The sequence below is a fragment of the Macaca mulatta genome, chromosome 20 (genome assembly GCF_049350105.2).
Source record: "Macaca mulatta isolate MMU2019108-1 chromosome 20, T2T-MMU8v2.0, whole genome shotgun sequence".
Classification (NCBI taxonomy): Eukaryota; Metazoa; Chordata; class Mammalia; order Primates; family Cercopithecidae; genus Macaca; species Macaca mulatta.
The window spans coordinates 81,165,931-81,192,043 of record NC_133425.1 but is presented as its reverse complement, the minus strand read 5'-3'; the positions used below and the strand labels follow the sequence as shown (position 1 = coordinate 81,192,043).

The window sequence follows — 26,113 nt, the reverse complement described above, 5'->3', positions numbered from 1 at the left end:
ACAGCAGGAGCAAAATGAAATTAGCTCAGCCTATTCAAAAGAAAGAAAAGTCACACTTACCATGTGCTCGTACACACACAGAGGTGGAAATTGCTCGCTTGCCAACTAGGCTAAATACCCTGGTAGCCAACATTCTGAAAGATAAAAATGTACACCTTCTCTATGAATAAGGGCAAACAGCAAGGAATGAGTCTTCTTTTTGCCCCAGAGCATTCTGGAATTAAATTCTTTTAGTTGCTTCTCCCCAACGCAAATGATCCATTCTTTATTACTGTCTTTGAATTCACAAAATAACCTAGGATGAGGTTTTTCTTAGTAGTTCGCATGCTTTTAAGGAGCTTCATTATAAATCAACTGCCATAATGTATACGAGCTTCAGGTAATTAACAGAACATTGGTCTTTTTAAAAAAACAAGGAAAGGCCAGGCGCAGTGGCTCACGCTGGTAATCCCAGCACTTTGGGAGGCCGAGGAGGGCGGATCACCTGAGGTCAGGGGTTCGAGACCAACCTGGCCAACATGGTGAAATCCCGTCTCTACTAAAAATACAAAAATTAGCCAAGCATGGTAGTGGACGCCTGTAATGCCAGCTACTTGGGAGGCTGAGGTAGGAGAATCGCTTGAACCCGGGAGGTAGAAATTACAGTGAGCCGAGATCGCGCCACTGCATCCCAGCCTGGGCAACGAGAGCAAGACTTCGTCTCAAACAAACAAAAAAAGGCAAGAAGAAAAAATGTTAACAAAGCGACAGTGAGAAAGTTAGAGATCATTAAAGCACTGTGCTGCCGTTACAGGCTCCATTCTTCAGGGGGCGGTGGGGGGAGGTAACAGCTCACAGGGATGGTGGCACGATCACATTCAACTGAGTATTTGCTTAAAACCTAATACCGCATATACACAGACTAGAAGGGGAAATTGGAGAAGGCTGCCAACACAGCCCCGGTCAATTTCCAATCCCTGAGGAGAGCGGAAAACCTGGTAGACCCCCGCCTCACCCCGGTCCTCCTCGATTCAGGTCCATCTACCCTACACCGCCCCCTTTAAATCGACCCTTCGCAGGAATGGTGAGGGTGATGTGGGAAAATACCCTCCTCGGGGCAGAATAAACAAGCATGACGTCAGGGCTGAACGCCCGCGTCTAACTTCTCTCCTTGGGCCTAGCCCATGCGTGAGCAAACAACTGGAAACAACTGGCGCCCTCCAGGCTAGGAAGCCGAGCGCCGCCCGGGAGCCCCGCAAAACCCGGGAGGGGTTGCAGGGACCTTTGAAGGAGCAAGGGCGGAGGATGCAGGTACAGAGCGCGGGCCCGTCTCCCCACAGCCTGCGCCCTCGGCCAGCGGGCGCTCCCAAGGTCATTGCCCGAGGCCGGCCCGCAGCCGCCGCGCGACTGGCGAAGACGGACCGGGCGCTTCGGGACCGCCCTCCGAGCCTGCAGCCATGGAGGCCGGAGTCCCCGCGGGCCGGCCTCAATGTCACCTGGCTCCGAGGCCCATTCAGTGTTTCCTGCGGAAGCCGGGCGGCCACGTTGCGGGCGTGCAGACTCGACGGCTCCCGGCCCCCCGACACGGCCCGGCCTTGCGGCCCCGCACCGGCCACCTCCTGCCTCACCTGCCGCCACTGCCCGCCGCGACCGCCCTCTACGCCCGGTGTCTCGCGACCGGAAGAGAGCAAGGCCGCGCCGCGCAGCACCACGGGATCGAGGAAGACTCCGCCTGCACCCGGCCGCGCAGAGGTCACCGTGGAGCGGAAAAGGGTAGCGCTGAGAACGTCGTAAAATGCCGGGCCGGGCTGCTTTCCGGCAGGCGTTGGGGAGACCGCTTTCCGGCGGCGCCGGGCGAGAAGCGCGAGTGGGGTCTGGGGCTGCGGCTTCCCAGAGGCGCGAATCGCTTTTCGAGGAGCCGAGGCACGAACGGGGCCGGGCCTGAGGGGCCCCTCACCAGCCCGCGGCCGTGCCATCAATCACCGCCGGCTCGTCCCGCTTCTCGGCTGAGGCGCCGCGCGGCCGGGCAGCGGGTCCAGGCCTCAGCCGCGCGCCCAGGGGCCTCGGGGCCCTCCCGGGTCAGCATGCCCGGGGTGAAGCTGACCACCCAGGCCTACTGCAAGATGGTGCTGCACGGCGCCAAGTACCCGCACTGCGCCGTCAACGGGCTCCTGGTGGCCGAGAAGCAGAAGCCGCGTAAGGAGCACCTCCCCCTGGGCGGCCCGGGCGCCCACCACACCCTCTTCGTGGACTGCATCCCCCTCTTCCACGGCACCCTGGCCCTCGCCCCCATGCTGGAGGTGGCCCTCACCCTGGTAAGCGCGGAAAGGGCCCCTTCCCCGCCCTTGCAGGCAGCCTGGCCTCCCCTCAGTCAGCAGAGAGGCAGCTGGTTCAGCTGGCTCAGCGGTCGCCCTCCAGCAGGCTCCTAGGACCCGCTCCCTAGGGTCGCCGTGGCCAGGAATGGGGTGATCCACGATGGCGCTTGGGTCTTGGCGCTGAATAAATAGCGTCTCGTAGTAGCAGCGACTTTAACCGTCGTGGATGCTTTTAGAGGCGCTTTAAGGCGACGAGTTATACGTTAGTTTCCTGAAATCAGTAGCCTTTGTAGAAACAAGTCATCGTTAATTTGGTTTCGACAAGGATTCGACAAGAGTTTCCATTGAGGATTTCGAGTTGCAGGAAGTTTTCACGTTGTTGGGACATTAATCGCTAGCATTTGGTTCTTCGCACCTTCACAGAGCCGATTCCTTATCTGGCAAAGTGTAAATGCTGTGGTTCTTTGGCTGTCGGTACTCGGGCACCCCGGAGCTCGGACGCTTTTAGAAAGGTAGAGTTGCCAGATCAGAGCTGTGTCTTCCCGTGATGCATGTCAGGCCTCGCTCCCCTTGAATGTGCCTGACCTTGTGTAAGGAGAATTTGTTCCCGTTAGTGGTTAACAACTTACCTAGAATGCTTCCATGGCTTTTAAAAGCTAGAGAATTTATATGGGGCCGGGCGCGGTGGCTCACGCCTGTAATCCCAACACTTCGGGAGGCCGAAGCAGGCGGATCACCTGAGGTCGGGAGTTTGACACCATTCTGACCAACATGGTGAAACCCCGTCTCTACTAAAAATACAAAAATTAGCCGGGCGTGGTGGTGGGCACCTGTAATCCCAGCTACTCGGGAGGCTGAGGCCATAGAATCGCTTGAACCCAGGAGGCAGAGGTTGCAGTGAGCCGAGATCCTGCCACTGCACTCCAGCCTGGGCAACAGAGCAAGACTCCGTCTCAAAGAAAAAAAAAAGAATTTCTGTGAAATTAAACAGCAGAGCAGACGATCTGTCCAACACGCTTTTATGTTTTTGTTTGCAGTGACAGCTTTGTTGAAGTACAGTGGGAAAAAGATGTAGCATGCAGGTAGACTAGTTGGTAATTGAATTTTAGACAGTAGCTTTTCAGTTACTGTGATGAATGAAGGGAAAAAGACCATCTATAAATTCTATCGAGTTGTTAAAACCTGAAGGAAAAGTAAACTGTAGCCTCAGACCTACATACTTGAACTGAGATGCTGTTTGTTTTTCATTTAAAAATATACTGTGATGCCAAAAAATAGTAGCTAATTCATGTAAGAAGTAGCTAAGCTTGAGAAGGTGTAAATAGAATTTCTTTATCTGTGTCCCCGCCACCAAGTAAAACGAAACCATTTCATAATCTGCCATTTCATAACTTACCTAATTATGACACCCAAGTCAGTTGTGGGCAAGCAAGAAGTATCTTTGGGCAAACAGTCCTGGCGTAAGGTTACTGGGCACATCTTTGAGTGCTGTTGAAGTTAAACTTCATATCATTTCCGGGTAGGATTCAGATGATTATAATACTTAGGTGATATTTATAAAACCAAGTATTTTAGCTCTTGAAGAAATGTGCTGTCAGTACTGAAACACCACTGGGGGGTGTGTGTGTGTATGTTTTAATCCAGGTCTTTCCAACCATCTTTTTGCTTTTTTGAGATGGAGTTTCGCTCTTGTCACTCAGCCTGGAGTGCAGTGGCATGATCTCGGCTCACTGCAACCTCCACCTCTCGGGTTCAGGTGATTCTCCTGCCTCAGCCTCCCGGGTAGCTGGGAATACAGGCACCCACCACCACACCCAGGTAATTTTTGTATTTTTAGTAGAGATGGTGTTTCACCATGTTGACCAGGCTGGTCTTGAACTCCTTACCTCAGGTAATACGTCCGCCTCCACATCCCAAAGTGCTGGGATTCCAGGCATGAGCCACTGCGCCCAGCCTTTCTAACCATCTTAATTGTTCTGTTATCAAGAGAATTATTGGATCTGTGAAATGCATTGACTTGCAGGGAGCTAGATTCATCAGTAGCATTTATGCAGGATTATTCACTTTTCTAATAAATGTTTTTGAGTGTCTGCTTTGCGCCAGGCCTGTGCTGAGGAGGGATATGGCTGTGGGTGAAACACAGCACCTGCTTAGCACTTGAAGGTGCAGCAAGCCAACAGGCACAGTACCTGAACCTCACAGGCGGAACTTAGTAAAAAAGCAGCAAGGGATTTGAGAGAAGTCAGCCAGCCTAGGCTTGGGCAATCAGGGCAGTCAGGTTGCCCAGAGAAAGGGTCATGCAAGTAGTGGGCCAGCCCTTGACCCTCAGGAGATGGGGGATGGAGGGAGAGTATTCAAGGTACCAGCATGTGCGAAGAGCAGGAGAAAATAGTTGGCGGAAGAGGAGAGCGGGTAGGGGAGTTTGGAGAGAGCAATAGGATGGAGTGTAAAGGGGCGGTGGGCAGAGAGAGTTGAGTGGTGGACAGGTTGCTTTGTAGTGACCTTGTAGATCATGCAGAGGCATTTGGGCACCATCCTGAGGACAGATGGAAGCCACTGGAGGAGAGTTGCATGATCAGATCTGTGCCTTCAAGTGATGGCCCCAGCCTTTAGCAGAGAGGATGCTGGAGACAGGAGTACACCCTACACCCAAGACTAGAGGCAGGGAAGTGGCAGAACTGAGTGCAGCTTGGGTATGGAGAAGGGGACAGAAGAAAGGGCAAGCGGGAGAATCCACAGGTCTTGGTGACTAATCGTGCCTGGACCTAGGGGAAAAAGAAGTGAGGGTGATACCTAGGTTTCTAGCTTGTGCGCTGGGACAATGGTGCGGTGGTGCCATTTGTTGAGGGAAGAGGCAGAGAAACAGGTCTGGGAGGGGATGATTACTTCTGATTGGGGTATGTTAAGTTTGAGATGTTCAAATGAAGAAGTCCTAGGTTGAAAGGTGAAGAATGGGTCTGGGTTCAGAGACCAGAGATGTAGATTGAGAACCAGCGGTGTGCCAATGACTTCTGAAGCCATGAGAGCAGGTCATAGCGCTTGGGGACTGCGTAGGGAGAAGCTCTCCAACTTCATGTTTCCTCTGCTCTCACTGCCAACAGTCAACACAGAAGAAGACTTTCCCACACACCAAGCAGCGGGCACCAGCTAGGTGTCCCCGCATTCTGTTCTGACACTACCTACCTGGAGATAGTGTCAGAGCCCACAGGTTGAGGGCTCAGCAGCAAGTCCGGGCTCTGGAACTTCTGACCCACCAGCTTCAAGGTGGGATTTCCTTGGCCTTCTGTTTGGATTTGATTAATTTGCTGGAGCAACTCACAGAGCTCAGGGAAACCCTTATGTTTATCGGTTTATTATACAGGACGCTGCAAAGGATACAGATGAAGAGACACGTAGGGCGAGGTATGGGGAAGGGGCAAGGAAGCTCCCCGCCCTCTTGGGTTTTTATGGGAGCTTCATGACATCAGCATTCCTTCCCCCTGGGGCTAGGGGGGGACCCTCTCCTGGAGGGTCTTAAGACCCACCGTCAGCAAGACTGAGAGGGGAGCAATGGAGTGGAAGGAGGGCAGGAGAAGGTGGGGTCCTAGCACCCCTGAGGCTCACACACCTGGCATTCTAACAAGACTAACCAGGGCCATGAGGAGCCAGGAACGGGCAGGAAAACCAGTATCTCTCATCACACCCCAGGAACGTGGTGTGGGGACACTCTGGCTTTTATGGGTTGAGTGGAGGAGGAGTCACAGAGCAAATAAGGACCAGTCCAGGGGTGGGAGAAGAAGGTGTGGCTGCTAGCCATGTAAAATCCTGTCAGAAACTTCTAGGAGCTTCTTGAAGACAAACTTGAACCTCACTTGGAATGTCAGATACCGCTTATTCTTCTCATTCTTAAGTAACCTTGACAGAGTTGAACACTTCTGTTCCGACTATGGGATATGAATGCAGTACTTGACAGAGTTAAACCCAGGAACTGTAAACAACTGCATTCAAGTCACCTGTACATGAATTTTCCCCGGGGAGCAGGGCTGCCTCCCAAACCACTTACCAGTGAGGGAAGATGCCCAGAGGGGACCTTGACTGAGCGTGAGAGGGCACCGGGCACCGCAGGGGCCCGCTCTGACCTTGCTCCCGCACCTTGTTCCTAAACTCCGCACCTTGTTCCTAAACTCCGCACCTTGTTCCTAAACTCCGCACTGTAGACATCCAGCCTCCAGCACCTCCGCCCACCACATGAGTCCCCATCCAGCAAGTTAGGGCCACACTAGACTCCCTGCAGTAACTACTCTTCAGCAGTGAAAACAAGCAGTAAGTTTTGCTAAGCAGTAGTTATTTGTACTGACTCTTCCGAGATGGAGTCTCACTCTGTCGCCCAGGCTGGAGTGCAGCGGAGTGATCTCGGCTCACTGCAACCTCCGCCTCCCAGGTTCAAGCAATGCTCCTGCCTCAGCCTGCGGAGTAGCTGGGACTACCAGCGCACACTGCCCTCCCGGCTAATTCCTTTTTATTTTAGTAGGGACGGTTTCACCGTGTCACCCAGGCTGATCTCTATCTCCTGAGCTCAAGCAATCTGCTTGCCTCACCCCCGCAAAGTGCTAGGATTACAGACGTGAGCCACCATCTCCGGCCCTAACGAGAATTTTCTCATTCACGAAAACTCATTCCCTCAGCAGTTGACAAATATGAAAAAGACAGCAATCCAGTGTCCATGAAATAACTTTCAGAGGAAAGTTACAGAGGAAAATTTGCAGCTGGAGTCCATCCACGAATTTTGTACTTCAGTTAAGCTATTTTTATTATTCCCCTTTTGACTTAGTGACTTTCTAACCTGAAGGCAATGAAAACTCTCAGTGTTTAGAGCCGTAGTTTATGAGGTTATCAGCCATAGAAGATGCGGTTTTAACAAACCATCTAAATCCATGCAGCTGTGTAAATGAGGCCTTATTCTCATGGCTCTGTTCTATGCAGAGAGCTTCCTGTTGGAATTGTTTTTGATAAGGGAGAAAGACCATAGACCGTCCATCAAAGGGCAACATTAGATTCCTTTGAAAGGCTTTTCGTTATTTTCCATTAAAAAAAATCCTTGCATTTGTGCATGCTTTTTATTTTTTTAAGTACTTACGCCTATTAACTTATTTATCCTTATAACCCTTTGACGTAGGTAGTGAAGGAATTATTTCTAATAGCAGAAACCCATAAAATGTTAGTAGGAAAATTAGCTTGAACCTGTTTCTCTAATCCCTTTTTGCCCTTTTCCCCTCGTTGATTTCTAGTGCGGTGGAGCAGCTTTCCGTTACGTTCTACTCAGATGACTTGCTTGCTCACTGGCCTCGTCACCATGATTTCAGGCTAGAATTCTTGCTGTGGCCTCCATGTGGGCCTGCCCTCTGCTCCTCTACACAGCAGCTGCCCTGGAACTCTCCCATGCCCCTCCTCCCTCCTGCCCTTTGTTCATCTCCAGAACATTCACATGCCGCCTTGAGAATGGGGAGAGGGCTGCTGTGGTTCCCCCTTTGAGTTCTTCCCCCTGAACTTCACCCTCCGTCTCGGTCCCATTGACTTCCCAAGCTCTTCCTTCATGGTTCCCGCTCCTTCTCATTCCATAGAAAAATCGGCAGCCAACTGGAGGAAGCTTTCCTTCTCAGTGAAAATAACAGTTCCTCTACTTCTGAACTCGAAGGCCTACTTTTTGCTACAGATAGGAAGGCTCAGCCGGTTACCCTCAGCTTGTTGGTAAATGGCAAGTTGCGGTCCCTTCCTCGCCTTCTATATGGTTATTGTACAGTCCCTTGTACACAAGGGGCGTGGGGGGCCGGTGCAGATGTTTGCAAGGCTGCTGCGAGGAGCTACTGCCTCTGTGCAGAGTCTAGTTGGGAATGAATGGGGTGGCCCCAGCCCTTTTCATAGTTGTCTTCCATGTCTGGAACAGAGGCAGCCAAAAAGGGCATTGAGCCAAAAAGGGGTGGTAAGTAGACTCGTGCTGGGGTGAAAATGTCCTGTCTCCCCAAAAGTAAATGAAATTGCATGAGTAAGTGCAGGATGTGGAAGGTGTCTGTATTCAGAGTCAGTTTGACTACATTGACAACAGTCTCCACAGAGTTTTCTCCTGAACTTTTATTCTCATCTTGATTTTTCACAAGATGCACATCAGGGTATGGGGTGTCATACCGCGAAGCAGGGACGTGGAAATGGATTCGTTGGGAACAGAGGTTGGGTGGCTTCTCAGCCCTGCCTTGTCTTGCCTCGCTTCGGAGGAAGCTAGTTGCCTGGACTGTAGCTGCCACTTAGATCCACCACAGCTTTTCAAGCAGGAGCCATTTGGGCTGAGGGCAGGATCCTGCAGCCACTGGAGACCTGGCTGCCACACCCACACCCACACCACCAGTACGCCCCATCCCCTTCCCCTAGCCCACTCTACTCCAGGGCGCTCTCACCTGATGCCTAGTTTCAGATTCCGGCCTGTCAGAGGAAACTGCCCTTCTTATTAGAACTCGTCCGCCCTGCCACTGTGAGTGCTGAGGCGTGGCGGAGTCTCCGTTCCTCCCTTTGAGTTCTCCATTCCTCAGTTGGTGAACAGGCTGTGTGTGCCCCTCATAGCCATCCATACAGCTAACTTGGTTATTCTTGTGTGTGTCATTCAAAAGTTCTAAATTCTTTTTTTTTTTTTTTTTTTGAGACAGAGTCTTGCTCTGTTGCCCAGGCTGGAGTGCAGTGGCCGAATCTCAGCTCACTGCAAGCTCCGCCTCCCGGGTTCACGCCATTCTCCTGCCTCAGCCTCGCGAGTAGCTGGGACTACAGGTGCCCGCCACCTCGCCTGGCTAGTTTTTTGTAATTTTTAGTAGAGACGGGATTTCACCGCGTTAGCCGGGTGGTCTCGATCTCCTGACCTCGTGATCCGCCCGTCTCGGCCTCCCAAAGTGCTGGGATTACAGGCTTGAGCCACCGCGCCTGGCCAAAAGTTCTAAATTCTAAAGCCAGGCCAGAGCTTTTGTGACCTGATTCACTTTAAGGGCAACCTCTTCAAAGCAGTCTACTGGAAGTTCCAGGTCATGACATTTTTCTGCTGGAATTTGGTTGGGCCCTTGGAGTTTTCTTACAGGAATTCCCTCAGCAGGCAAAATGTAAGTTGAGATATACATGGTGTTTGTCATAGGAATCATCTTTTGTACCAGGTGCTTTCTGTGCTCTGAGAGCGGGTACAAGGTGATACCATATGTGTTCACTCGGCTACGAGTCCTGACCAGGTGGCTTCAGCCCCGGAAAGAAATGGAGGAGCCAACTGAGACTGCTGCTGGGTGTCTTCGGGCAGTTGCCTGTAGCTAAATAAAAAATACATCCTATGCTTTTCCTAGAAAATGTTGTATGGTGTGGTCAGCTGAGTAATAACCCCCCAAATATGTCCACGTCCTAATCCCCAGGCCTTACGTAGCAAAACGGATTTTGCAGATGTGATTAAGGACTTGAGGTTGGAGAGATTATCCTGGATTACCTGGGTGTGCCTCATGTAATCACAAAGGCCTTTGTCAAAGGGAGGCAGGAAGGTCAGAGAGAAAGGAAGAGATGGATGATGGAAGCAGAGGTCAGAGTGAGGTGGCCATGAGCCAAGGAATGCAGGCAGCCTCTAGGTGCTGGAAAAGACAAGGAAAAGGATTCTCCCCTAGAGCATCCTGAAGAAGCACAGCTCTGCTGACCCATTATAGACTTCTGACCAGTAAGATAAAAATTCTGGCTGGCATCATCCTCAACTCAGATGACTTGCTTGCTCATTGGCTTCGTCACCATGATTTCAGGCTGGAATGTTGTCATAAGTGGGAGTTGAACAATGAGAACACACAGACACAGGGAGGGGAACAACACACACCAGTGCCTGTCAAAGCAGGAGAGCGAGGGGAGGGAGAGCATCAGGACAAATAGCTAATGCATGCGGGGCTTAAAACCTAGGTGACAGATTGGTAGGTGCAGCAAACCACAGTGGCACATGGATTCCTATGTAACAAACCTGTATATTCTATACATGTATCCCAGAACTTAAATAAAGATTAAAAAATAAGACATACACTTTAATCAAGTACAGTTTGTTTAGGAAATGGAAGAAATTAGGGAATTCCAAGTTAGACAATCTGAAAATATACACATTAAAAATTCTAAGAAAAACAATCATACAGTAATCTCTATGGATGGTGAAAAAGCCTTCAATAAAATTTATTAGTTTCCTTAAAAAAAAAAAAAAAAAGGGCATCGTGGCTTGCGCCTGTAATCTCAGCACTTTGGGAGGCCGAGACGGGTGGATCACGAGGTCAGGAGATCGAGACCATTCTGGCTAACCCAGTGAAACCCCGTCTCTACTAAAAAAAAAATACAAAAAACTAGCCGGGCAAGGTGGCGGGCGCCTGTAGTCCCAGCTACTCGGGAGGCTGAGGCAGGAGAATGACGTAAACCCGGGGGGCGGAGCTTGCAATGAGCTGAGATTGGGCCACTGCACTCCAGCCTGGGCAACAGAGCAAGACTCCGTCTCAAAAAAAAAAAAAATTAGCTGGACGGGGTGGCGCACACCTGTAGTCCCAGCTACTCAGGAGGCTGAGGTGGGAGGATCACTTGAGCCCAGGAGTTCAGGCTGCAGTTGAACTGTGATCTCACCACTGCACTCCAGCCTGGACAGCCAGAGTGAGACTGTCTCAAAAAAAAGAAAAAGGTGTTGTTTTTAAGCCACTAACTGTGTGTAACTTGTCACAAGGGCAATAGGAAACTAAGACAGTGGCCAATCTGACTATGAAAATAAGGGCAGGCTACACTGGAGAGCCGGGATAGGGACACCCGGGTGGGGGGCAGAGACATGGGTCACCTCAGGGGAGAACACACTCAGGAGGCAGCCCATGATGGCACATGGAGGCTGGGAGCACGGTGCTCAAGGATCAGCTCATCAAGGAGCTTGACCAAATTTAGAGCAAGGCCCTGTGATGGTACATAGAGATGTTTGTTCTAAGCAGCAATAGAAAGCTTCCGGAATCTATTCCATTAAGAGGTGAAAATGTGAGTTGTTTTGGAGTTGTTTTCAGCAAAGTCACAATGATAGCACCATTATAGATATTTTAGGGACGTAATCCTGATCTTTTGGGTGGATGACCAGAATGTCTAGTTGGTTCACTGAGCCCTGGTTTTGACCCAATATGGTAATTCGTGAACTCTTAGGAGGCAGAAATATCCTAATCCTGTGCGAGCCAGGGACCCTTGGACTGTAACTGTCTTGTCTGCTTTTGATCATGAAGGAGACTCAGAGGCCCAAACCAGAATTCAGGAAAAAGAGCAATAGGATTGTGTTTAAAAAACACACACATGCATTTTTAACCAGTTTATTCCCTACAAAAAAATGAAGTACCAATTTTGTTTCCTCTTGTGCAGACTGAGAATAGACTTTATTACAGTGTATTCGAATTCCATTATGCCAAAACAGGATGACCTTTTGTTGTTTTGAATAATGGCCTTAGACCTGCAGGAAGCTGCATCTGATGAGAAACATGGTACCATAAAAGAAACCCAAAAACACCAAAGGCCTGCCACCATGCTCCCATTTCAAAGCACACCATAGAGAGCTAAGGACATGTGCACATGCCCCTTCCTAACTTGGGACCTCTTTACCCTCCACCCCAGCTGCGGGGTATTTCACGATGTGATGCTTAGAATGCTGAGATCAAGTATGAAAAGACCTTTTTTTTTTTTTTTTTTGGAGACAGAGTTTCGCTCTTGTTGCCCAGGCTGGAGTGCAGTGGCATGATCTTGGCTCACTGCAACCTCCCACTCTGGGGTTCGGGTGATTCTCCTGCCTCAGCCTCCCAAGTAGCTGGGATTACAAGCACCCACCACCATGCCCAGCTAATTTTTTTATTTTTAGTAGAGATGGGGGTTTCTCCATATTGTCTCGAACTCTTGACCTCAGGTGATCTGCCCACCTCAGCGTCCCAAGGTGCTGGTATTACAGGCGTGAGCCACTGCACTTGGCCTAAACGACTTGTTTTGAAAGAGACTGAGATTCCCCTTCTGGCTCTGTTCCTACCTGGTTGCGCAAACTTAGAACCTCTCTAAGCTTTGTTTCCTTAACTCTGAAGGATAATGATTTAAATCATTTTAAGGATTTCTAAAGCCCCGGTTCTTTATAAGAGAAGGTGGATAAAGATTATTTTCCTTCCGACTCTCTGCAGCGCTGTACCAAACCTGTGGACAAAGGGTCCTCTCAGTGGGACTGAGGCAAGCGGTCATTCCTTACGGTCAAAGTCCTGCCCTTCCTGACCATGTTTTCCTGAGTCGTAGCCTTTCTTGTGGGGAGCAGGGTATGAGGATTAAGATCCTGTCATGTCTTGTCCCAGCATGTGGGAGTGAGATCTGTGGTTTTTGCGACTTGATATTTAAGGGAAAATCATTCATCTTTTCCCAATTTTTGTTCCTCTTTCAGATTGATTCATGGTGCAAAGATCATAGCTACGTGATTGCTGGTTATTATCAAGCTAATGAGCGAGTGAAGGATGCCAGGTACGTGGATGCGGAACCGTCTGTAGGCGAGGAAGTGAGCACATGACAGGCAGAGCCTATCTCTCGTGTGCTTTTCGACCAGATACGAAACCTGTGAGACCCATGCCCCTTCCCTCTGTGCTTATTTATAGTATCTGAGGCAAACTGTGGTGTGGATAATTCCAAACAACAGAAATTCCAAACATTTCTATTAACTTTGGGATTCTGTTCTGTGTCTTCTTTATTTTGCATGAAGGGAATTCATACAATGAAAGCGACAGTCGGGGTTCCGGTTTCTGTCCCTGCTCAGCTCTGCCTTGCTTCCTCTTCCCAGACTAGGGGTGGTGGTGGGCAGAGCACTGGGAAGGAATGCTGCTCTATTTGCCAGCAAATAGACCAGCCTGTAGGTTTGGGGTCAGTACTCTGATGAAAATGTGGTATTTGCTGCCCCATTTATGCTGGTTCTTTCTTCCTTTTATCCGGATCCTTCCCCCACTGGGGCTCTCACTAATAACAAAGCTGAGAATTTTTCTGTATGTCTGTGTCATCTTGGTCCCAACAGAAAAACAGAGGACACGCTCGGGTTGGGATCGTCTGAGAAGGGCTTAATAAGCAGGCTGTTCACAAGTCATGGGCCGTACATAAGAGAACGCACAGGGGGTCGTGCAGTAACCAAGACTGGCAACAACAGTCCAGAGGGTGGGGAGGAAGGTGCTGGGTAAAGAAGTCCACCTTGAGAAGAGCAGTGCCCTTAGGCAGGTGGCCACAGCCAGCCTGACATGGCCTCCCATCTGGGGAGGGGTGGCCCAGAGCAGTCAGTACCTGATGTCCCTCTTTCATTTTCCTTTGGCTTAACACAGCCAGAAGCCAGACGGGCAGCTGGAAAGTCCACACAGTATATAACAGGGGCATGCGTCATGCTGCCCTGACGTGGCTTCCTCATGTTGTCGGATAGAGCCGACCCTCCAGTGTCCAGGGAGATGGGGGTGCAGTGAAAGGCCCTGCCATTGGGTCCGCTTGCTCAGCACAGATAAGAAGGTGAGCTCGAGCACTTTGGAAATAATACTGTAAGCTGGTGACCGCATTGCTATCACTGATGAGGCACCAGTGTTTCTCATGAGAAACATGGTATCATAAAAGAAACCCAAATTTAGAAACATAATTATCTTACCCTTTTGGAGGGCTGGGTCCACGCACTGGATCCTGAGGGAGGCAGATGTCTTAGGAGATGCGGCGCTCAAAGTCAGTCCACTGAAGCGTCTGCTGGGGCGGTTGGGAGCGCATGGAAGCCTCATGCACGCTGGCTCTTCTGCTGCTTCCTCTGAGCCCATGAGCAGCACTGGCCTGTCCGGCTTCAGCACATCTCTTCTGACTCTCACTGGGATGTCCTCTGTTTGATATTACCTGCCACCCTTTGTTGATGACTCCGTGTCTCCTGTCCTTCACTGAGCGAGAGCCTACCCACAGGGCCACATCCATCTTAGTCTTTGTTACATGAAACACTAGGTGTGGGCTGGGGAAAGCGCAGTCCTCTGGCCCTTGCCCTCCTGTGGCTGAGTTAAACATGAAGGACAGTGCAAACGCAGGCTGCAGTGCAGGACAGTGGCCCCTGCAGGGGGCTTGGCGGCAGGGCCCGGGAGACTTAGACCTGGTAGAATGATCCCAGAAGCCACAGGGCACGATGTCCTGTAAACCAGGCCCTCGAGAGTGGGCAGGGCCTTGTCAAGTGCAGATGTAGAGACCAGGAGGTCAGCATTCCTGGTTGGGGGATAGAAGACACAGGTGAACACGTGGCAGTGGCTGGGGCCGTGCCCACATGGAGGGAGATGCTAGGAAGTAAGGCTGCACAGGTAGGTTGGGCCACACCTAAGGGCTCCTCCGTGCTCAGAAGCATTTTGAACTTCACCTTGCAAGCAGTGGGGAGCACCCTTGGCAGGAATGTGTTCCTGGACCAAGCAGTGTCTCCCGCGGCTGTCCCTGCAGAAGGGAGAGGAGACTGGGCAAGTGGGAATGGCATCAGGTTGTCAAATGAGTGCAGGGGCCTCCCTTTCCTTAACCCCTCACGCGCAAATCCGTGTCTGATGTGGTCACCCCACGTGGACCCGTGCAGGCTGTCCTGTCCTCCTCTCTGCACACACCTCATCTGGCTCACAGCCCTTATGTTCTTACCTCTGTGCTGACCTCATTACAGCCCAACCTGGAATTATCCTACTCAGACACAGTTTTCCTGCTCTCCATACCTTCTAGAATGTCGTCCCTGTCCTCACCTAGTCCACGTCCTTCTGCATCCTCTAGGAGGTTTGCAGTCCTTCATTAATAGACTTTTAAATGCATCCCGAGCAGCCATTTGTCAGATGTGTAGAGAGGATAAACCTTAGGTAGGGGTCTGCAACCCTGGAATAGGGAATCCACCCCCCCGTGTGCCCAGTTGTTTGAGGAGGAAACCTCAGGTAGTTAATGCTGTCCTATCCTTGGGCTCTGTTAGAGTCATTTTATTTCATCCTCACAGCAATGCACAAGTGAAGAAACTCCAGCCAGAGAAGGTGGCTTCTCAGAGGCCACATGGCTTGGGAGCTTAGGAGCTAGGATCTTGCCAACTTCTGACTTAAGTATGGTTTTGCTTTTGCCTGGAAAACCTTCCCCTCTCTTCAGCCAGACCTAGCTGAAAATTTACTCTTATTCTAGAAATATTGCCTGATTCACAGTGTCTTGCAGCATGAATTGGAGCTAAGTAGACCTGGATTCAAATTCTAGGTGACTTACTGATGCGCCTCCTTGGGCCTCCGTGGCCCTATCTGTAAAATGGAGCTGAGTTCGTGCCTCAGAGAGTAGTCATGAGGACAGAATGAAATAGCGCAGCGTGTTTGGCCTTGTGCTTGGTTTACAGTAGTGGCTGGTGCTGTTACTAGTGCTGCGATGACTTTTTCTATTATTTGTCTAATGTAGTGTTTATAACTTTTATGAATTTCCTAAACCTTAGGTCATTCTATCAAGTTTTATTATATGATTTGTTGTTGACCAGTGTTTTGCTTCATAGTTAGCATTTGATATGGGCAGGTTTCAGTGCCTGGCAGAGAGCCCTGGCCTGAGGCAGACACTCAGGAAGAAGCTTTTAGATACACAGCATAAGATGGCACCTACACGCTGGTCCAACGTGGTGCTGTTGGGAGGGTGAGCAGAGGAGTCTGCCTTCAGGATGCCTGCAGTTTTGGTTGGCAGCTGTGTCTTTCTAGGAACAAGGAGTTCCTGACAGCAGGAACCACAGCGGGGCAGTCTTCATTCAGGATGAAGTGGATCAGTATTGGAGATTCAGTGCCTAAGACAGAGAAATGCAAAGTTGGCAGCTCTTTCCGATACTTTTGACAGTTCATTAACTACAGATTTTTTGGGGGGTGGGTGGGGAGCAGACAGAGCCTCACTCTGTCACCCAGGCTGGAGTGCAGTGGCATGATCTTACCTCACTGCAACCTCCGCCTCCTGGGTTCAAACTATTCGCCTGTCTCAGCCTCCCGAGTAGCTGGAATTACAGGCACCTGCCACCACGCCTGGCTAGTTTTTGTATTTTTAATAGAGACGGGCTTTCACCATGTTGGCTAGGCTGGTCTCGAACTCCTGACCTCAAGTGAGCCACCCGCCTCAGCCTCCCAAAGTGCTGGGGTTACAGGCATGAGCCACCACACCTGGCCAACTACAATTTTTATTTTATTTTATTTTATTTTATTTTTGAGGTGGAGGCTTGCTCTGTCACCCAGGCTGGAGTGCAGTGGTGCGATCTCAGTTCACTGTAAGATCCGTCCCCTGGTTCACACCATTCTCCTGCCTCAGCCTCCGAAGTAGCTGGGACTACAGGCGCCCACCACCACGGTTGGCTAATTTTTTTGTATTTTTTAGTGGAGACGGGGTTTCACTGTGTTATCCAGGATGATCTCCATCTCCTGACCTTGTGATCCGCCCGCCTCAGCCTCCCAAAGTGCTGGGATTACAGGCGTGAGCCACCGCGCCCAGCCACAAAGTTTTAAACTTCTTTTAAAATAATAAATTTTAGGCCAGGCATGGTGGATCACACCTGTAATCCCAGCACTTTCAGAGGCCAAGGCGGGAGGGTCACTTGAGCCAGGAGTTCAAGACCAGTCTGGGCAACATAGCAAGACCTCATCTCTACAAAAAAATACAAAAATTAGCTGGACATGGTGGCCTATGCCTGTGGTCCCAGCTACGAGGGAGGGTGGGGTGGGAAGATGACTTGAGCCTGGGCAGTTGAGGCTGCGGTGAGCCATGATCTCGCCACTGTACTCCAGTCTGGGCAACGGAACAAGACCCCATCTAAAAATCGGTGAACAGAAAGATATATGCTTAGAATTCTTGAGCATCTAAAATGGTAGTTTTTCTTTTTAATGAGGTTTCTTTATCCTCTTCCCAATAAAAATCCCTGACCAGCATGATCAGTGTTAAGTACAAGGATAAGGGCTTTGCAAGCTCTTCATGGCAAGTGGCCCTGCCTTTTGCTTTCCAAGTTCCTCAGCAAATGCAGGAGCAGGCAGAGGTGGGTACACGGGCAGGCCTCCTGAGGGCTCTGTACTCGCTCCTCACCATTTGCCATCAGTGCTGTAGGGACCTGGCACCCACTGAGTCCTGGTTGGTGCAGTGAAGCACTGCCTTCCCTCTGTGCTAGGAGCAGCTGTCACGCTGCTTTCTTCAGTACGATTGACTTCTACCTGGAAAATCTCACTTTCCCTCTTAAGTCATATTTTTCTTAACACAGTCACATTTTTGTTTTTTTGTTTTTTTGTTTTTGAGACAGAGTCTTGCTCTGTCGCCCAGGCTGGGGTGCAGTGGCCGGATCTCAGCTCACTGCAAGCTCCGCCTCCCGGGTTTAGACCATTCTCCTGCCTCAGCCTCCCGAGTAGCTGGGACTACAGGCGCCCGCCACCTTGCCTGGCTGGTTTTTTTTTTGTATTTTTTAGTAGAGACGGTGTTTCACCGTGTTAGCCAGGATGGTCTCGATCTCCTGACCTCGTGATCCGCCCGTCTCGGCCTCCCAAAGTGCTGGGATTACAGGCTTGAGCCACCGCGCCCGGCCCACAGCCACATTTTTAAGTCATATTTTTCTTAACACTGCAGCCCTATAATCAGTACATCACTTTGTCAATTTTGAAAATGAAAATAGAATAATCATATAAAATAATTTTTTAAAACATTAATTTTTTTTAGCCTAATCACAAGGAAAGGATTGTAATTGTATATTGTGTGCTTTGTTAAATAACTCACAATAATCCATGTATTTTTATGACTGTTAAAAGAAAGATGGGGCCGGGCGCGGTGGCTCACGCCTGTAATCCCAGCACTTTGGGAGGCCGAGGTGGGTGGATCACGAGGTTAGGAGATCGCGACCATCCTGGCTAACACGGTGAAACCCTGTCTCTACTAAAAATACAAAAAATTAGCTGGGCGTGGTGGTGAGCGCCTGTAGTCCCAACTCCTTGGGAGGCTGAGGCAGGAGAATGGCGTGAACCCAGAAGGCAGAGCTTGCAGTGAGCCGAGATCGTGCCACTGCACTCTGGCCTGGGCAACAGAGCTAGACTCCGCCTCAAAAAAAAAAAAAGAAAGAAAGATGGATGGCTTGGTCCCTGCCACAAAAAGCTGAAACTCTTGATTGTGCGGGGCAGATAAGATGCACAGAAGGAAAGCAGCACGTGCCATGGACTCTGTGTTAGAGCCTCTTAGAAATAAATCCTCAGAGCTCCAACAGAGCAGGGGGCCTCGTCCAGGGCGGTTTAGCAGGGCTTTGTGGCGAGGGTGGCATGTCTTCTGTGCCCTGAAAGAGGGGAAGCAATTCAGTAAGGAGGGCTTGGTGTGGAGGGCCAGACAGGGGACAGTGTCAGTGAAAAGATGGGCATGTGAGGGAGATGACATGTAGGCAGATTTCCTGACATGGAAGACACAGCATTGCCCCTGTGGCTGAGCATGGTAGCTCAGCTCAGACGAAGGCCTGCCTCTGCCAGCCTGAGAATGGTAGCCTTCATCTTGCAGGCAGTGGTGAGCAGTAGTCTGTGGGGCCGTGAGCACCAGGGGATGCGATGGGAGTTCTGTTTTAGGAAAATTTAGTTCAGGAGAAACTTCAGGTTACATCAGAGAAGAAGAGCCTAAGCTGAGCTTCATAGCGCATGCCTGTGGTCCCAGCTGCTTGTGAGGCTGAGCAGGGAGGATTGATTGAGACCAGGAGTTGATGGCCATGATCGCACCTGTGAATAACCTCCATGCTCCAGCCTGGGCAACGAAGCGAGACTGTCTCTCTCTCTCTTTTTTTTTTTTTTTTTGACACGCACAGGTTGGAGTGCAGTGGCATGACCTTGGCTCGCTGCAACCCCCACCTCCTGGGTTCAAGCGATTCTCCTGCCTCAGCCTACCAAGTAGCTGGGACTACAGACGTGCACCACCACACCCAGCTAATTTTTGTATTTTTAGTAGAGACGGGGTTTCACCATGTTGGCCAGGCTGGTCTCAAACTCCTGACCTCAGGTAATCCACCTGCCTCAGCCTCCAAAAGTGCTGGGATTACAGGCATGAGCCACTGCACCCATCCGACCCTATCTCTTTAAAAAAGAGAGCAAGCGAGCCTAGAAATTATGAGACCAGTTAGGAAGCAGTTTTAGAAGCCCCTGCCTGAAGGAAATAAATGGCAGGGAGAATGCAGGAAGGGAGGGCAGAGAAAGGACCTGTGACCTGCAGGGTGGGAAAGAGCAAAGGAAAAGGTGGCCTCAGGTTGGAGAGGCTGGAAATGGGCTGGCCTGCTTGAGTGTGGTGGGTTCCCGCAGGGAGGCTTTTGAGGGGGTAGCAGTCTTGGGGCCATCAGGCAGTGGTCAGGAGACTTCCAGGTGCTGCTCTGCAAGGGAATGGGGTAGATGGCAGATTGCACAGAGCTGTGGTGAGGACATGGCGCAAGACTAGCGGCTTGTTAAAGAAGTTGAAGAAACAGGCGTGGAAGGGAAGAGGGAGGCTGGACAGCAGCTAGAGAGAACCAGTTCAATGCTTTTGTTTTTCCCTGAAAATAAAGTCTTACACAGATTTGAAGGCAGAACTGGGGCTCGGGCACAGAAAGAATATAAATAAGGCCCCTGAGGAGAAGGCCCCTTCCCGACATAGGCTAGAAGAGTAACTTTGTGTTTGGAGACATGGAGCAGGAATGGTGTAGGAGCTGCTCTGTGATTAGTTCTATTAACTTAAGGTAGAAAGGTAGCATTTATCAGGGTTGGATGGCGGCAGGGCCAGAGCCAGCAGTGAAGGCTCATGAGCATGGAGAAGATGTGGAAAGGCTGAGGAATTTCTCAAAGGGTGATGGACCACCAGCTGCCCTGAGGTTGCTCTTACTTGTTGCAGTGGACAGGTTGCTTTGCTAGCGTGCAGATGGAGAAGGCCAGCCCGGGAGACTTGGGGTTTGGCCCAGGGGCTGGCAGGTGCCCTGCAGTAGACTTTATCTGCCTGCTTCACGCTACTCTCCACTAGGTTCTTGGGAGCCTTCCGTTAGGAGATGCCTCTCAAGATCCCATCACCAGGGCTTTCTGGTTGGAGTGAGGCAAGGACCTGCTTTGCATGATGCACCCTGTTACCTAACAGTGTTCCCCGTCCTTGCTGGCCACACCCATCACAGTGGGGCTGTCATCACCAAGAGCCACTTTAAATGGGCAAAACATATTTACCTGGCAGGGGAAACACCAAGATCACAAAGGTGGTTTTCCCAGGGCAAGGTTCGTCCGTTGCACTCCGGATGTGCTGACCCTGCGATTTCTTCATATGTGGGGAACTGCCCTCATACTCTCCCCAGCAATATAAATAAATAAGTAGGCTGGGCACAGTGGCCCATGCCTGTAAGCACTTTGGGAGGCCAAGGCAGTAAGATTGCTTGAGGCCAGGAGTTCAAGACCAGCCTGGGCAACATAGCAAGACGTCGTCTCTACAAAAAAAAAAAAAAAAAAAAAAACACTAAAAAGTAACTAAGTAACTGGGTGTGGTGGCCTGTGCCTATAGTCCCAGCTACTCAGGAGGCAGAGGTGGTGGAGTTGCTTGAATTTGAGGTTACATTGAGCTATGATTACATCACTGCACTCCAGCTTGGGCAACAGAGCAAGACCCTGTCTCTACCAAAAAATTAAATAAGTAAACCGGTGAAGCTAGCACGTGCAGCCTGTTGACTACGCCAGTCTTTCTGTCATTGCTTGTTAAGTCTTGGTGGTGTTGACTGTGCCTTTTGTAAACAGTGTTGGATGGCATTGACTAGAATGTGGTAGCCTGACTATTTCTTTGACAGTCCAAACCAGGTTGCAGAGAAGGTGGCCTCCAGAATCGCCGAGGGCTTCAGCGACACTGCACTCATCATGGTAAGTCGCTTCTGTACAGCATGCGGGAGGCCCTTGCACCTCCCCTCACCAACATGGAGCTTGCTCTGCGGCGGTTTCCTTTCCGCTAACCCCTTCATTCATTTATCTGCTTGAGACCATTGCCGCCTCTTGCAGTTTTCTCCCAGCTGCAGACCAGTTGAATCCCAAACCGTGGCTTATGTGCTCCCACATCACTACACAAGTGGGAGTGGGGTCCCCTGCCAGCAGCAGCACCTGGGAACTTGTTAGAAATGCGAATTCCCAGGCACCCACCCCAGATCCCACTGAATCAGAAATGTGGGGGGTGGGGCCCAGCAGTTCATGTTCAGACACCTTCTAGGTGATTCTGATCTGAACATGCCAAGTGCGAGAAGCACAGAATTAGAACAGCCAGCACAGCCTCTAGGGGCGTAGGGAAAGAAGGCACTTGTATGTGAGCAGATGACATCGAGGGCCTTGCTGAACAGCCTTGATTCAGACAGAATCCTAGGATGAGGGAAGAAGTTATATTTGGAAGCTTCGCTTTTGTGAAAAAACAGTGAAGGACTTGACATTTTCCTGCCTAACACAACAGTTTTCCTCGGGCCAGACGCTCGTGCCACTCTGCATACCGGCTCTGTGGGAAGAGTCTCTGCCCCAGCCAGCATGGGCACTGCTGCAGGGAGAGCCCCGAGGAGGCGCCTGTCGCTGCTGTTTGGCTAGCATTCTGTTCACTCTCATGTCCTTTGCCTTGTGCTCAGGTAGACAACACCAAGTTTACGATGGACTGCGTAGCGCCTACGATCCACGTGTACGAGCACCATGAGAACAGATGGCGGTGCAGAGACCCACACCAGTGAGTGCGCCCTATGCCGCCGCGCAGGCAGGGCTTTGTCAGCGCCTGGCCACGCGAGAGCCGCTCTCGCCCAGCCTGTGTTTTCAGTTAGTGTTTTCTCCAGAGGCATGGTACCAAGCATATTCCCCAGCTCCTGTAGGCCCCAGTGCTCCAGCGCTTCCAGGCGGTGGAGGGAACCTCAGTGGTATTCACAGGTCTTCCCACCCCAGGCCCTAGGGCACAAACACTCTTCTTCCCAGGCCTTTGCTTTGGTGTATCTGTGGCCACTCAGAAAGCTTCAGTCATCTGCCACCAACTTTCTCAAAATTCCATGTGAAGGGAGTCCCTTCCACGTATTAACCATGTTTTCTATGCTGTGTACGTCTTCATGCGTTTGAAATGCCCATGTTTCTGAGTACTCTGCGCCATCTCTCCTCATACCACTGTGCATATGGCTGGCCTTCTCTCTTGATGCTGTTACAAGCCGCCCATTTTCACTGTTAGATGCTGACTTCTTCATGTTTGACCCGTAGTGACTACTGTGAAGACTGGCCGGAGGCACAGAGGATCTCAGCCTCACTCCTGGACAGCCGGTCCTACGAGACGCTTGTGGATTTCGATAACCACCTGGATGACATTCGGAATGACTGGACAAACCCAGAGATCAATAAAGCTGTCCTGCACCTGTGCTAGGCAGGCACCGCCATGACTGGGCTCCAGGCCTTTCCACTACGTTGAAGAAGAAAACCTATTTTTAAATGTAAATAAAATATCTTGTAGCCTGTGTGGAAAGCTGACCGTTTTAAGAAGTGGCATGTGCCTTGAAAGGGGGCAGAATGTTCAGTCGGTCGTGTTTTTAACAGAGTCTCTAGAAGAGGTGCAGACATCCCGTCTGACTGTCCCTGTGGACTCTCTCAGTTGTATGTTGCTATAATCCTCCAAATCAAAGCTCTTTCTGCTTGTGCAAGATTGTTCCTATTAAACAGTTTTAACTAACCTTTTATAATCTGGAGAGAATACTTTTTAAGGCTTTTGAACTATCTTTTTTTAAAAAAAAAAAGCCCACATCTTATACTCCATTGAATGTGTTTGTGAGTTTTTATCCTGTTTGAATTTTGATGTCCAGGTGTCCTGGGATCAGGGTAGGCACGTGGAGTGCCGGTGCTGAGCTGTTTGAGAAGCTCTGTGTGGGTGTTTCTGTCGTCAGGCTGGGCTGTGAACAGCACTGTTCCACGTGGTGTCGGCTCACAGAGGCGCTGCAGCTCTGCACAGTGGGAGTGACACCACTGATGCCACAGAAGCCTTTCTCCTTAGGGGCAAAAGCAAACATCGCTGGTAACAGGAGCTCAGGGTGGTACTCTTCCGCCACCCAGAAAGCTCACATGCCTGCAGGGCCAGGAAAGGGAAATGATCATTTCTTTTGTATTAGGAAAACAAGACTTAGACTTCCCGAGTTGTACAGAGTGACGTCTGTACTTTTTATACTTACAACATTTGGTCAAGTTTTCTAACCAAACCTTAGGAAACTGAGAGGGAAGCTTTGTGGTACCTTTACCTTTTTTCCGTTTTATATGAATTATTTTGTACAAAGTTCAGAGAGCAGTACCTTTCCTACTGTCTTTTCTTCGACTCCATGGAGGAATTTGTAACAATCAGTGTGACCTACTGAAAGGGTTTGTGATACAGCAGTCACTATTTTCTCTTAACACATAGGAAAAAAGTTCAGACATCGCTACAATAAATGTGCTTTATTGGATCCACCAAATTCTCTCTTCCCCTTTCTTCAAATACCTCTTACTCTTGATTTTTTAAGCTGGCGTTCTCTCACATGGGGGGCACAGGAAAGAGCGAGGTGCCTGTGCAGCCCCCTTCTCTCCCCTGCCCTCAGATGCCAATACATCACAGCTGGAGCGAGATCTTGTTGCGAATGGGCTTGGGTTTGTTTCATAAAGGGAGAAGAATCACCTCCAGCGTTTGCGCGTAAGAAGCTGTTTTGTCCTGAGACTGAAACAGCAGCATAGGCCACCTCCAGTTAGAAGTCCAGGGGAACTGGCAGAGCTACTTGGAATGAAGGTGTGGTGAGGGCTAGTTTGGGAGGCATTTTAACAATACAGCCTTCCTATAAACCTTTCAAGGTGGCTTTCCCTCTGTCACCTCCCCGCGGAATTATTTTGCTTGGTTCTCCTCCTGCCTCCCAGGAGCATGTGCTGTCTTCTATTTTGGATTTAGGCCGAAGCTTAAGTCCCATAACCTGTTCCCTGTCTATGGCTGGGTCAGGCTTAAATTTTCCAAAGAAAGCATGTGAGATACCCTGAAGGGAAGGATGTATTTGTGAAAAGCGAAAACAGATTTCCAAAGTGCAGATAGCCGCTCCTATATTCCTTGTAAAAATAGCAGAAACCTCTGCTGAGCCCTTACACCCTGTGCTGGCCCCTCTCTCTTGGTCTGCACACACTGTGCTGTGTGGCCTGTGCTGCCTCCCTCTTACCACCTCCCCCAACAAGTAGAGTCTGGCCCTGGGCTTAGTTAGGCTCTATCTTGCCCCACCCAGGATGAAAGAACAAGCCTGTTGCAGACCCACCGGAAACTTACTCACTCTGCCTTTTTGTGGAAAAGACAGAGGAGCAACGCGAAGTGCGTTTATATGTTGAAAATCTGCCCTGCAAAATGTTGAAGCCAGGTCCAGTGCTATGCACCTGTAGTTCCAGCTACTCAGGAGGCTGAGCAGAAGGATGGTTTGAGGCCAGGATTTCGAGGCCAGCCTAGACAACTAGCAAGACCCCATGTCTTAAAAAAAAAAACAAAAAACTAACTGTGAAAGGGGTTGCACCTATGTTGATGTACGTTTAGACACACCTGTGTTTAGAGCCAGCCGTCTGCTTACAGTCATTCTGGTCGCCATTTTCATCTTTCATAGCATCCATCCATTAAGAAGTAAGACACATACATTATTAGTTTATATGAAAATGTCATATTCTGTTTCTAGTCATGGTTACCTTTAAGATCCGAGGATAGTAAACATGAAAGATAGGCAGTAACTTCATAAATACTCTAAAAAGCAGTGCACTTACTAAGGAAAATCAACTTTGCTAATCTAATGAAATTGGATTGCTTTAGAGCAGAAAACTAAGAAATCTTTGTTAAATTTTCAAGCCAATTTTCCATGGATCTGGTATTTGTAAGCCTCCTAGATGTAAAAAGTCCTTGTATAATTAGCTTTGGTTTATTTTGTTTTTAGACAGGGTCTCGCTCTGTCACCCAGGCTGGAATGCAGTGGCAGGATCATAGCTTGTTGCAGCCTTGAACTCCTGGGCTCAAGTGATCCTCTAGTCCGTCCTGATATTATTTTAATAGCGTATTTTTCTGGTAGTTGTGTTGAAAAACCTATTGTTTCTGCAAAGTGTGTTTCTCAGCTTTTCACACTTGCCTTTTTTGTTTTGTTTTGCATTGGCAAGACAGTGTTTCCAAAACCACCTTTTTAGCATTTACACTTCTCTCGCCACAGTAGCTACTTTATGGCATCATGGTAAATGGAAGCAGAAAAATAGCCTTGAGCAGCAAACTCTATACCCTATGGACATTTTTAGCAATTTTAGTGAAGATAGCTGAACTTAAAAATAGACTTCCGCTTTAGTAATTGACATTTCTTGAGGCTTCCCATCAACTCTTAGTGCCTCTTATGCATTGGACTTTTTTTTTTTTTTTCAGTTCAATCAAAAGCCTGGTAGGAATTGCTAGCGTTGCCCCTGCCAACTCTCAGGTATGTGGTGTCTTAATCTGACTTCATTTCCATACATCTCAGAATCTGGGAGATAATGTAAATATTTTCATCCTCATAAAGTTGACTTGTTACTCCTTAAAATGCTCACAATATCCTTGAATGGGACATAATATCTAATTGAGTTTGTTGTTTCTTAGAAGTGAATCACCACGCCGGGCGCGGTGGCTCAAGCCTGTAATCCCAGCACTTTGGGAGGCCGAGGCGGGTGGATCACGAGGTCAGGAGATCGAGACCATCCTGGCTAACATGGTGAAACCCCGTCTCTACTAAAAATACAAAAAATTAGCCGGGCGTGGTGGCGGGCGCCTGTAGTCCCAGCTACTTGGAGGCTGAGGCGGGAGAATGGCGTAAA

At 49.8% G+C, this 26,113-nt stretch overlaps 2 protein-coding genes, 1 long non-coding RNA gene and 1 pseudogene across 21 annotated transcripts in view; 2 read left to right on the top strand and 2 right to left on the bottom strand.

The window, feature by feature from the left end:
* The window catches only part of COX4I1 (cytochrome c oxidase subunit 4I1), a 240,267-nt gene that overhangs the window by 6,660 nt on the left and 207,494 nt on the right, over positions 1 to 26,113 (bottom strand). For 2 of the 11 annotated variants that reach the window (XM_077983363.1, XM_077983362.1), the window contains exons 1-2: positions 1,608 to 1,746; positions 61 to 134 (exon numbers count right to left, since the gene is read on the bottom strand). Coding sequence is in view for 6 of the 11 variants with exons in the window: in XM_077983354.1 (XP_077839480.1) it covers positions 1,608 to 1,719 (112 nt within the window). In the remaining 5 variants the exon portion in view is untranslated. 11 annotated transcript variants of the gene reach the window in all.
* EMC8 (ER membrane protein complex subunit 8) overlaps positions 1,816 to 26,113 on the top strand; it is a 29,633-nt gene continuing 5,335 nt past the window's right edge. For 7 of the 9 annotated variants that reach the window (XR_013410812.1, XR_013410813.1, XR_013410810.1 and 4 more), the window contains exons 1-6: positions 1,816 to 2,294; positions 12,736 to 12,812; positions 21,097 to 21,166; positions 21,907 to 22,001; positions 22,514 to 22,740; positions 25,689 to 25,740. Coding sequence is in view for 2 of the 9 variants with exons in the window: in NM_001265927.1 (NP_001252856.1) it covers positions 2,064 to 2,294; positions 12,736 to 12,812; positions 21,097 to 21,166; positions 21,907 to 22,001; positions 22,514 to 22,673 (633 nt within the window). In the remaining 7 variants the exon portion in view is untranslated. 9 annotated transcript variants of the gene reach the window in all.
* LOC144338290 (uncharacterized) lies at positions 5,841 to 10,979 on the bottom strand. Its single transcript, XR_013412288.1, has 3 exons — positions 10,934 to 10,979; positions 6,486 to 6,653; positions 5,841 to 6,445 (listed from the first exon to the last, which is right to left on the bottom strand). It is a non-coding gene; the product is annotated as an uncharacterized LOC144338290 (long non-coding RNA).
* On the top strand, positions 20,481 to 20,613 carry LOC114674536 (U1 spliceosomal RNA; annotated as a pseudogene).